At 34.1% G+C, this 13,317-nt stretch overlaps 1 protein-coding gene across 4 annotated transcripts in view; it reads right to left on the reverse strand.

Moving 5' to 3' along the window:
• Naalad2 (N-acetylated alpha-linked acidic dipeptidase 2) overlaps positions 1 to 13,317 on the reverse strand; it is a 43,686-nt gene that overhangs the window by 21,192 nt on the left and 9,177 nt on the right. For 2 of the 4 annotated variants that reach the window (XM_069989552.1, XM_069989548.1), the window contains exons 5-11: positions 12,675 to 12,800; positions 10,546 to 10,732; positions 6,646 to 6,739; positions 5,242 to 5,340; positions 1,739 to 1,824; positions 1,380 to 1,499; positions 1,193 to 1,275 (exon numbers count right to left, since the gene is read on the reverse strand). In XM_069989552.1, the coding sequence (XP_069845653.1) occupies positions 1,193 to 1,275; positions 1,380 to 1,499; positions 1,739 to 1,824; positions 5,242 to 5,340; positions 6,646 to 6,739; positions 10,546 to 10,732; positions 12,675 to 12,800 (795 nt within the window). The remainder of the gene's footprint in view (positions 1 to 1,192; positions 1,276 to 1,379; positions 1,500 to 1,738; positions 1,825 to 5,241; positions 5,341 to 6,645; positions 6,740 to 10,545; positions 10,733 to 12,674; positions 12,801 to 13,317) is intronic. The other 2 variants (XM_069989550.1, XM_069989549.1) reach the window with 1 other exon arrangement.

Here is a 13,317-nt window from a genome sequence, read left to right on the forward strand (position 1 = left end):
AATAAAGAGGTTTGGGGAGGAGGATGAAAGAAAAGGGCCAAGGAGACACAATGAAAGAATTAAGAGCAAGTGAAAGTGAACATCATTATCTGAAGGACAATTTTTAAAAAAATCTTGTAAAATTATAACATAGGTTATTAGCTGGCATTGGTGGTTCACGCATGTGATCCTAGCTACTCAGGAGGCTGAAATCTGAATATTTTGGTTCAAACACAGCTAGGATAGGAAAGGCCATGAGACTCTTATCTTGAATTAACCACCAGAAAACCAGAAGTAGTACTGTGCTTCAGAATGGTAGAGTGTTAGTTTTGAATGAAAAAGGTCAGGGACAGTGCTCAGGCTTTGAGTTCTAGCCCCATGATTGAGAAAAATAAAATAAAATAAATAACAACAACACAGTAGGTTACTTTATTAAGTAATGCAATCTACAAATTTATCATTTGTGAAAGGTAAAAACAGCTTTTGAGCTGGGTGCGTAAAGCTCATGCCTGTAATCCTAGTTACTCAGGAGGCTGAGATCTGAGGATCACGGTTTGAAGCCAGCTTGAACAGGAAAGTCTGTGAGCCTCTTGTTGCCAATTAACCAGCAAAAATGCCAGAAGTAGAGCTGTGGCTCAAGAAGTAGAGCACTAGCCTTAAGCAAAAAATAAAAATTCTCAGAGATAGAGCTCAGGCCCTGAGTTAAAGCCCCAGTACTGGCATACACTCACACAAACACACATACAAACAATAGCCTGCTATTGATTATCTTCTGAGTTTACAGATTTAATTTTCACAAAATATAGAAAAGAATTGTTGACAATGAATATATGTGTAGCCTGACCATTTGGTTTTGTGAAAGTAGCATAAAAGGAAAAAAAAACTCTATTTCTTAAAGTTCCTTGAGTCATTTGCCAAATTAAAAGCATGTTAAGCAATAGAATCTGTAATCATCCTTATATCTGCACATCTATGAAGATATATCCAAACATATAATGTAATATAAAATTATATATGTATACATATTATATATCTATATGTTATATATGCATATTTTATATGCATAATTTCTGGAGCAATAAGGAATATATGTATTATAAGTATTGCTAGATAGATCTATGTAGGTATGTAGGTAGGTAGATAGATAAATATCTCTCGTTGACAAAATATAATTAACAAGATAAATAATAAGGCCCTTTCCTGTCTTAATTACCTCAGCCCATTCTGTGGAACCGAGTAACCCAAATTCTTCAGCATCCCAGCTGGCAAAAATGATAGTTCTCCTAGGTCTCCAGCCTGTAATAATTGTTAATATACATGATTAGGGACACCCATCGAAAAATAGAGGAGTATTAAATAAGTCATATTCTGTCAGTACCTACCAAATAAATATTACTTACCTGCCTGTAGCAGTTTTCCAAAGCTCTGAGCAATTTCCTGCAGTACTGCAGTTCCAGTGGTGGGGTCAATCCCTCCAAATACCCAGGAGTCCCGGTGACCTCCCAGAATAACATACCTATCTGGATAAGGACATGAATATTTGTAATTTATATATTTAACTTAAATATTCCCAGCATGCAATTCTGCCTATAGTATAACACTGTAATGTCAAATCTTTTACAGCTGTAGATTTCCCTTCTTCCCCACAAATTTATTTTATGTCAATCATTAAAGTGTAATTTGTTTCCTGAAATTAATATTTTTTCATCCTTACTCTTTGTCAAAAGAAAATGTATTTGAAAAAAATCAATTAACTGACCAGGTTCCAAAGATCCTCTAATTGTTCCAATCACATTGTAAATCCTTGTAATTTTATTGGTATTGTGAACATGCATTCGAACTTTCCTAGAATTTCAGAAGAAATGAATGATTTTATACATGGCATTATATTTACAATTTTCTTCCCATGTTTTGTTAGGAAAATACTCAGACCTACAGAAAGTTGTACCTTCAGAGTGTTGATTCACACATGTCTGCATATAAAATCATCTGTTTATACTGTTGAACCACTTACAAGGAAGATGAGGGCATCATGACAATTTGCTTCTTATACCTAAGCCTTTACCTTAAAGTGAAAACTTTAAAACTATTTTTTAATATTCTGCTATTGCTGATATTTATGTATAATTCTAAATATCGTATTAAAGGTCTTAGGTATTGATTTTTAAACTTTAAATATAGCCTACCTAATTACAAGGAAGACAGTCTTTTCATTCAGTAAAAGACCTCATATATGACAGTGGTCCTTTGAAATGATAAAGGAGCTGAAAAGTTCCTATTGCCTATAATCAAGATGCCATCCTGTCATCTCACAATTATTCATGCATTTTTGGTGATACTAGTGAGTAAACCTGTTGCAGTCATTCATTTGAAAGTGTCACACACAGACACATACACACACAATCAAAAGCAAATTGAGGTTTAGATCTGAGGATCATGGTTCAATGGCAGTCTAAGCAGAAAGTCCATGAGATTCATCTCCAATTAACTAGCAAAAAGCTGCAAGTGAAGGTATAGCTCAAGTGGTAGAACCCAGCCTTGAACAAAAAGCCAAGGGAGAGCACAAGGCCCTGTGCTCAAGAGCACATACTGTTCTCCATCAAAATTAAGTGTAGCAATGATGTTATGTAGAATACAATATATTGTACTTTGCATTGTTGGTTTAGATAAAAAATTATACTGCTATTTACTTTTAAAGTCCATTCTAAGACATTATACCATGTTATGACAATGGTAGTCCCATACATCTTGTTTTTATGAGAGCTGTTGATTGTGTTAATAGGAAGTGAACAGCACTGTGTCATTTGTGTAAGTACTTTCTAGCATTCAAACAAGGATGAAATCACCTAATGACACATTGCTCATCTTTGTATGAAGTAAACGCATGGCTGACTGTGTTAGCAATTCTTGCTGCTCAGTAACATTAAGAAACAAAACAATAACAACAAAAACCCAGCCTATGTGCTTCATGTAAGAATAATGATAAACTCTACAGTTAAGTGATAATTAGGGAAACTCTGCTCAAATACATATGTCCATAATGGACATTTTCCAGGCTGGAATTGTTGATTCTGATCTGGACATTGATTAAATTAATCATTTATGAATGGAATTAAGCAAGTTAGAAAACACAAAGGAAAATAAAATCAAGCTTATCTAAACAGAAAAATAACTTGTCACAAGGTCACATGTATTTTATGACTCCAGGATAACAGGGGGAAATATGTAGCCACTTTTTCATAAGAGAATAAAACAAGCCTTTGTTTACTTGGGGAGAGAAGGATCTAGTTATTTTCATTTATGTTTGTTTTGAATGGAATAACCAACAGGTTTGCAGAGCCTATATAATGTTAAGTGTAATTCCCTTCCTCCTAAAGCACATTCTGTTTCTCAGTACATAAACAACCTTGTGATAGTGAACTGAAAACACCTTTAAGAGGAGAGTAATCAGTGCATGAGTTCTTTCCATTTTAGGGCAAGAAGAAAGGAAGGGTGGGAGAATTAAATCATGCTGTTCAATGTTTATAGGTGAAGATGGAACTAGGGAAATTGAGGGGTTCAGTGGGGTTGAGAGAGATAGGGAGAATAATGAAAAGGGGTGACACTGATTAAAATGATCATACTCACAAAGAGGCATGTTGAATTAAAACTCCTGTGCAAATTGTTATTTTAACATAATTTTTAAAAGTACACTATTTACTCCTGTTACTGAGAGAAAAAATAACAGAGAGCTTGGCATGCAGCTTAATGGTGGAACATGTGTGTTTATTAACAGAAGCAAGGCTGTAGGATTAATCTCAGTACAAAAATAGTAACAGTAATAGTAGTAGCAGTAGTAGTTAGTAGTAGTGCAGAAATGCTGTTAAACTCTTAAATGGAAAACCTCAACTTTGCTGACACTGTATGCCTAACTTTATTTTTTCTCTTCTTTTTTTATTTTTTATTTGCCAGTCCTGGGACTTGAACCCAGGGTCTGGGAACTGTCCCTGAGCTTCTTTTGCTCAAGGCTAGTACTCTACCACTTTGAGCTACAGTGCCACTTCCAGCTTTTTTCTGAGTATGTTGTACAGAGGAACTGAACCTAGGGCTTCATGCATGGTAGGCAAGGATTCTACTAAGCCATAGTCCCAGACCTTATTTTTTCTTTATTAATGTGTTTACTTAAGTTTCTACTCTGCTTAGTACAGATTAAGTTATTCTTTGTTGGTAGCAATAATATACTTAGACATGCAGCTTTATATCTTGTCATTTGTAGTCTCTAAATGGAACAATATATTATCAACATCCATGTGAGGTAAGATATAAGACAATTTTTTTGATTATTGTTGACTGATTTGTACTCACATGGAAGAAGAACCGGTTTTTGATTATCTAGACCTGGGATTTCTTATGTTTCTGTGTGTCCTCTATAATTGACATTATAGAACAAAGTCCATGCTTTTTCTGTGCTTGTATGATTCTACTCATAATTCAAAACAGTCTTTATGTTTACTTTTGGTGGCACTGAGGCTTGAACTCAGAGCCTTGTGCTAACTTGGATGGCTTGCTCAGTTGGCACTCTACCACTTGAGCTACAACACCAGCCCAGCTTTACGCTGATTATTTTGAAGAGAGACTTTTCAATTTATATGCCTCTTCAGACTGGCCTCTAACCATGAGCTTTTAGATTTAGCCTCTTGATTAGCTAATATTAGAGGAATAAGTCACCAGTTCCTAGAAGCTTTTGTTTATCATAATGAGTTCCTACTTTAAAAGGGTATAAATAAATTAGATAATGGAGTTCTCAACTCTAAGAATCAATGGTTCAATAAGTTATGGAAAATAATTGGCTAAAATTATTTTAATAAAAAGCTGTTTTTATTCTGACCTATCAATGTTAACATCCCACCTGCCACATCAGCATTTCAGACTTCTCAAAATTCTGTCTAATCGATGCTATTCCCCTGTTAGCTACAAGCTGATCCATGAGTTGTCTTCACCGATGGAAAACTTTTACTCTTTCTATACAACTGTGTTCACTCCTGTACTGCTGTAATAAGTTAAAAACAATAATAAGTATAATGATAGGTCTAATGAGTATTTATAGCTAAGTGTTTTACTTGTTTTAACTAATTAATGCTTAAAGGACACCTTCAATAACTATTAGTTCCTTTTTCTCTTTCTCTTCACCCCTCTGTCCTTTAATTTAACTTGATGCTTCACTCATAATGAATTTTGAAAGTTAGTAGTAAAACAACAGGATATTACAAATCACAAAATTACCTGGAAGTGTCACTGCCTGTAAAGCCAGGCCCAATTTTGTAAACAACATTAAGAGCTCCCTTCCAGCTCTCATCTGGTGAGGCAGGTCCACCCAAGTGGCTTTCAAGAGAAAATAAAAGAAAAATACTGAGCTTGAGTTTCTAAGAAGAAATCATGAAGTTGAAGGTAATATAACACCTTGCTCTGTGTGGGCTAAGTCTTTATTGAACAAGTTGTCAAACCTGCCCTTGTGATGCCCATATTCTAGCAAGAGTCATAAATGAGATGAATACATCATACAATGTGCAGCTGATATGAACTAAAAAGAAAAATGAAAACAATGAGGCAAATGGAAAGTCACAGTTTCCTTGCCTCAGACCTTAGTTATGTGGAGAAAATATCTACAATATAGAACTGACTGCGTTAAGAAGAAATTAATTTGTAAAGATAGTACCGATTACATAGGGATGTCCATCAAGAAATTATTATATTGTTCTGGTGCAGATATTATTATTATTATTGTTGTTATTATTATTGGGTCAGTCATGGGGCTTGAACTCTGGGCTTGGGCGCTGTCCCTGTGCTCTTCAACTCAAGGCGAGTGTTCTACTGCTTGATCCACAGCCCACTTCCGGTTTTCTAGTACTTTATTGGAGATAAGAGTCTCATGGACTTTCCTGCCCGGCTGGCTATGAACTGCGATCCTCAGATCTCAGCCTCCTGAGTAGCTAGGGTTACAGGCGTGAGCTACCAGAGCCTGGCTTGATGCAGATATTATTAAAAATGGAAGATGGGAGATAGATTAAGGCATATCAACAATAGCAGCCAAGATGAATTAATTTCCCACAATCTAGATACTATGATTACATAATAACTCATCAGGAAGAAATACTGACACCTCCATATTATAGATAAAATAAGCCAGAGGCTGATTCAGTAATGGTTTAAAATCACCAATTTGGTAAATGGTAGGTAAGATCATATTTTTACATTACAAACTAAGTACAGATATCTAATGGGTAGTCAAGGAATTCCAAAAACTTGAAAAACTCAAATGAATATTTAATTTTTTATCTTTTCAGTTTTGCATTTGAAAAATTCATTTGCAGCAAAGATAGCAGTGTTTTATTGGTGTTTCTTAGTCACTAAACTAACTTCTCTTATAGAACAAAAACTATGTTCTATTGTATTTACTTCATGACTTATTTTGATATGAGAACTTCTTTTTCTTTTGGTTGGTTATGGGGCTTGAACTCTGGGCCTGAGCACTGTCCCTCAGCATTTCAGCTCAAGGTGAGTGCTCTACCATTTAAGCTACAGCACCACTTCCAATATGAGAACTTATTTTTACTGTAAGTGTCTAATACTGGTTTTAGATATCTTAAGGCAAGATATCTTACTATCATACCAACTAAAAAGGTGTACCGTAGCAATATTTCTGCATCAGCATATCCAATAGGATGTACGGGTATTTTGGGGATTCCCACTCCATCTTCAACATTAAGTCTGAAAGTGTAGTCTGTAAAAATCAAATGCATAAATTAAAACAATTTAAGAATATGAAGAAGGGATTTAAGAACTTAAGAATCTGAAGGAATTTCTTGAATTACTATTACATATTTGCTGTGCATTTGAGTGCATCAACACTTTTTTATTTTACTTTTATTGTCAAGGTGATATACAGAGGGGTTACAGTTACATAACTAAGGCAGTGATTACATTTCTTGTCTAATTTGTTACTCCCTCTCATTTTTCTCCTTCTTTCCCTCCTCCCAAACCCCATCAAAATTTTAAGTTCACCAAAAGTCAAAGATTGTTTTACCCAATATGATTCTTCAGTTCAATAATATTTTTTTTGTCATCTTTCAACAATATCAGTTACGGAGATTATAGAGTCTCAAATTTGTTTTTATATGCACATAATTCTCCTATATTTTATTTTCTCAAGATATAAGTATGATTCACTGAAAAGGTATTCTAATATTCAGAAGGCACTAAGATACCTTGGAATAAGTATACTTTGTCAAAACTTTGAAAAGGCAATTTTGCCTACTCCAAACATACAAAGAACATACAATACTATTCATCCACACCAGTCCTGGGAATTTATACTATAGAAATTTTCATGTAAGACTTTCATATATACGTATATGGAGACACAAATGTTCACAATGGAATTATTTTAGTGCTGAACAATTTTTTGTATATATTTTTATTGTAAAAATACTGTATAGAGGGGTTACAGTTACATGAGTAAGATAATGAGTACATTTCCTATCGAGCATTGTTACTTCCTCCTTTTTTTTTTTTTTTTTTTTTTTTTGGGTCCGGTCGTGGGGCCTGAACTCTGGGCCTGGGCGCTGTCTCTTGGCTCAAGGCTAGCACTCTACCACTTGAGCCACAGAGCCACTTCCGGCTTTTTCTTTTTTCTTATGTGGTGCTGAGGAATCGAACCCAAGGCCTCATGCATGCAAGGCAAGCACTCTACCACTGAGCCATCTTCCCAGCCAATCCTCCTTTGTTTTTTCGCTATCATCTCTTGCCTCCCTAACTTCACAACTTCTCCCTCCTTGCCTCGAAAGTGTAAAGTTTGTTTTCAACATAGTATATTGTATATCTCAATGTCACAATGGGTTAACCTGTATCCTTATTTCAGCATTTTGTTATTTTCCTTCCCTTTCCCACATTAGAAAATGTATATACAAGATGCAGAGCATCAGAATCAGGGGTCATACCATGGGGGAGGAAAACATACAGAAGAAACAAAAAAAAATCACATGGTACATTAACATACTTAGAGTGATTAGCAAATTTAAGGCAAGCTCCTATCAGCAAACCAAATGGTTGGAAAAATGCATCTCAATTTTTAAAATTAGAAACAAATGGAAAAAATCAAATGGAATTTGGGAAACCTTGATAATTTCAATAAAACAGTATAATGCAATACTCCTTTCAAAGGAAGGTTGAAAACTATTGTCTGTCTTCAAATTTTACTGGGACTTTGTCTTCAGCCAGACTAAAGAAAAAGCAGCAGGTTTTACATTCATGTCTGAAACAATTTTTAAGATGATGAAAGTGTTCTATAATTAAGATTTTTTTCCTATTAAGTATCTTCATAATTGTTAAAACAAAAAGTAAGACAATACAGAAGAAAACTACTACATGTAAAACTAAAATAACACTATCCACTAATTTGATTCAATGAACATTTATAATATTAACAATAGAGTATATATTATTTTCAAATATATATGGAATATGTGTTAGACTATATTCTAAGCCATATAATGTATTCAACAAATGTAAAAAAAAATCATACAAAGTATATTCTCTGATCACTGTGGAAATAAATTAGAAGTCAATATGAGGAAAATACCTAGAAATATTCAATGTTTGAAAACCCAAATTACACATTTGTAAATAAACACAGGGCCAAAGTATAAAAGAGAAATGATAGAGTATTTGAAATTGAATAGAAATAAAAACACAACATACCAAGTACTGCAAGATGCAACTCAAGCACTATTCAGAAGGCAAATTACCAAACAAAACATTTATCTTAGAAAAAAAGAAAGACTACCAATATCAAAACTGATTTTACCTAAGATAACAAGAAAGGGACAATAAATAAGGGCTAAAATCTGCACAGGAAAAGAGCAAAAGCAAAAATCTAAGGAATATAAAAGAAACAAAAATAACTGACTAAAATTGGAATCCCAAAGCTAGATCTTTAAGACGATCAATAAAACTGAAAAACCTTTAAAAAGATTGGCAAAGAACAAACAAGGAAGAAACTGAATATAGGTAATAGGAGCAAAAGAAAGGGAAAGAGGATGGGAAAGAGAAGAAGAAAATATTATCAACAACTTTATCTGGACAAATTTGACAGCTTAAATGAAATAGACAAAAATTATTTAAAGACACAAACTACCAAAGTTCATTAAAAAATACTTGAACACTTTTATTAAAGGATTGAATTTGTAGTTTTAAAACACCTACAAAGACAATCTCAAACTCATCTGAATTGTGAGGATTTCTACTACCATTTATAGACAAAATAGAATTGCTCTTGATTCAATCAAAAGGTCAGCATTACTCTGGTTCCAAAATGACACAAAAATATAATAAAATTTCACACAGTAACCCCCCAAAAAGCTATTTCTTAAAATCTGAGTCATCTCTTTACCTGATCTATGTAACTGTAGCCCATCTATACCTCATCTTTGTAACAATTGAAAAAAGAAAAAAAATCACCGAGTAATATATAAAATAGCAATATATCCTGACTAAGCAGTCTATTCCAGGATGGCAGGGTTGGTTTAAAGTTCAAACAAAAGTCACTAATAATACATAATCACCTTCATATATACAGAAAAAGCATTTGGAAACACTAGCATATACTCCCAGCAGCAATTCAAATCACATTAGGACAGAATTAAATTAACCCTGTGTGACAAAAACAGTCTGGAAAATAATTATAGCTAAAATTATTTAACAGTAAATGATTGTATACTTTCCCCGTTGGAACAGGAATAAGACAAGGATACCCACTCTAGCCAGTTCTGTTCAATTATTGTACTAGAAGTCCTAGCAAGTACAATAAGGTAAGAAAAAGAAATTGTAATAAAAGAATATTGTCCTTCTTTGAATATAGGTTTGTTTCCCATATGTTAAAGCTTCAAATATTACATTTAAAATAATATTAAAACTCATTACCTTCAAAAGTTGAAACATATAATTTAAATAAAGAAGGATAAAATGCCTAAGTTATTTGTATAATCTAGTAAGTCTACATTCTGGTTGTTGAGGGCATTATTTCTTTGAGGATGAAGACTGGTATTTCTAACCCCTTAATAAATGTCAAATAAAGTTTCATGCATACTTCTCATGAAAATTTAAAACTAAAACAATATGAGTGCCAGGTGCTAGTGGCTCATGCCTGTAACCCTAGCTACTCAAGAAGCTGAGATCTCAGGATCAAAGTTTGAAGCCACCCCCGGCAGGAAAGTTCATGAGACTTATCTCTTATTATTTACTTCCCTCACCCCTCAGAAGAGAAGTCATGGCTCGAGTGGTAGAGTGCTAGCTTTGAGCAAAAAACATCAGGGACAACACTCAAGTCCTAAGTTCAAGCTCCAGGACTGGCACAGAAAGTAAAAAAAAAAATGTAATAAAACACAATGGAATTACTTTGACTTTCTTAATAGTAGTAATTGAAACAATATGTGTACACCACTGCAGTTTTAATGTTACTCTATTGATGCATGTTTTCATCCACCTAAAAGAATATTTCAGAAGTGGTAGACCAACAGATTTGAGCACTACCTTTGGCTGGATAGCCTGGAGTGAGTGGGTCACCGGCACCATTCAAATTCAACACATTTCCTCTCTGTACTGCAGTTCCAGGAAGGTTCCATCCTTTGGGATATGGCTGTACCTCAGGGGCAGAGTAGTCAGCTGGATCTGAGTACAAGATGATTCCTATGGCCCCTGCCAACATGGCATTTTTAACCTGCAGGAATGAAATCCATGTTGTAGAAATGACAAATGACTGACTTTCTCATACAAAATTAATTAGATGAGGTAAGAAAATGTAGACATTGGTTTTGAACTTGCCATCAAATATTCATTTTTCTCTCTTTCCTTTGAAAAATAATCTCCTTCTTGGAAGACCTAACAAATGTCAGCTTATCTTAGAAAATCCTAAACAATTTTTCAAAGCTATCATTCCCAAACCTACAAAATTGCTCTCTTCCTCTTGTTTGTATATGTCTGGTATATATTTCCAATATAGGACAGATTATCATGAGTTAAAGTACCTCATAAGCATCTGTCTCTACTATTAAACCACTAGTATTATTGAGAACATTTATCAGCTTATTCTACTATCAAAATTTTGCATACTTACAAATATTTGTTTACTTAAGTTGATTTTCAATTTTGTGCAGAATGGATACAATGTATTTTAAAATTCTTTGTAAATATTTCTCTAATAATTCAAGCTAGCCAAGAATAAGAATATCTATTTTTGCAATAAATTCTTTATTAGCACAAATACTGTAGTAAAAGATATGTACATATTAGTGTGATTCACTGAAAAGGTAGTCTAATAATCAGAAGGCATTAACCTATCTCAGAAGTATATTCTCACAACTTTGAAAAGGCAGTTTTGCCTACCACAAATATCTACAGAACATACATTACAATTCATCCACATCAGTCCTAGGAGTTTATACTACAGAACTTTTCATAAGAGTCTTCGATCAATAGGTAGATATATATAGTATATAGACAGAAGTATTCACAATGGAACAAATTTAGGGCTAACAAATTTAAGTAACACATTCGTCAATGGGAGGTATAAATAATTTTTGATCATTTCTATAATAGATGTCACCATTTAAATAAGTATTTCATATGTAGTTATACAGAAATCGCCATGGTAGCTGCAGCTCTAAATGTGTCTAACATAAACTCATTTCTACTAAGGACTTCTATGAGGCTGAGGCTGGTGCTATTATCAGCATTCCCACTACACACACACACACACACACACACACACACACACACACACACACACACACACACACACACACACACACACACACACACATATATGAAAAGTTTAGCATAGAAAGGTTAAGTAACTTGCTTACAGTGAAGAATCTAGAGAACAAAGGCTCAGGCCTGGCCAGAACCAGAATCTCATGTACTTTATTCTCATGTACATTATACAATTCTTAGTGTGTTGAGGTGGACGTATGCTCATAAGCTGTAGCTAACTGAAAACATGAAGTTACATGCACAGTGTATCATAGCCTCTTAGTAAAAAAAAATGTGCATATTTCTTGTCAGTGTGTGTTGTGCATGTATATACAAATAGGTTTTTATGTTGATAAATGAGGTTGAGGAAGAGCTACTAAGGTTAAATTTCTAAGCAATAAAGTTGAATAATTCAGAAAAGATTTCCTTTAATTTAATTATATAAATTTCCTTCATTTAAACGTTAAAAGGAAAACATTAGTTTTGCAATAAAAATAAATTACAGCCAAGTACCAGTGCTCACACCTGCAATCCTAGCTAGTCAGGAGCATGAGATCCAGAGGATCACAGTTCAAAGCAAGCTGGGGCATAAAAGTTCATGAGACTCCATCTCCACATAGCTAACAAAAAGCAGACCAGAGGTGTAGCTCAAGTGGTAGAGCACCATCCATTAGTAAGCAAGTCCATCATGGGTGAGACCCTGAGTTTAAATCCTCATACCACCAAGAAAATTTAAAATAATTTTATTTTCTAGATACATGAGGTATGAAACACAAAGTTCTGTGCACTCATGACAAATACCCCCCCAAAAAAATTCAAGCAGTTTTGGAAACTGTGAAGCAAGTAGATCAGTTACATTTACATTTATACATCTATCTTCACCCTTTCCCTTTAGACATGCAATGCCATACTTTATTTCCTCTGAAGATTTTCCCATATCTTGCAATAACAATCTTCCCAGTGCAGTTGATACTCATTTCTCTTTCTAGTTTGAAAAAATCTTCAGTGCGAGCATAATTCACATACACAAGCTCTCCCTATAGAGTAAGGGAAAAGATATAGAATATAGCTAAGATAAAGAGAATAACAAATATGTTCATTGGGTTGAGAGGGATGGGAGAGAATAATGAAAAAGGTGCTATCAGTCATGATGCATTGTACTTATAAACTGATTTGTTGAATGGTAAACCCTTTGTACAACTACTAAAACATAATAAAATACAATTTAAAAATGTTTGTTTCACAAAACTGCACCAGCCATCCTTTTTCCTTATTTGGGATTCATTAACAGAGATATGGAATGTTGTAGAAGGCTTTTCAAAACCTTTCAAAATCAATGAATGTACTTCAACAGGGAATATATAATACATTCTTATAGTATGTTTAGAGAAATTATCAACATATACTGAAGCATAGGAACATTAGCAAATATCATTTTAAAAGTTTCATTAAGCTGGGAGCTGGTGGCTCATGCCTGTAGCTATTCAGGAGGCTGAGATCTGAGGATCACAATTTGAAGCCAGCCCAGGTAAGAAAGTCCATGAGACTCTTATC

The sequence above is a fragment of the Dipodomys merriami genome, unplaced genomic scaffold, assembly GCF_024711535.1.
Source record: "Dipodomys merriami isolate MVZ:Mamm:240054 unplaced genomic scaffold, mDipMer1.0.p SCAF_38, whole genome shotgun sequence".
Lineage (NCBI taxonomy): Eukaryota > Metazoa > Chordata > Mammalia > Rodentia > Heteromyidae > Dipodomys > Dipodomys merriami.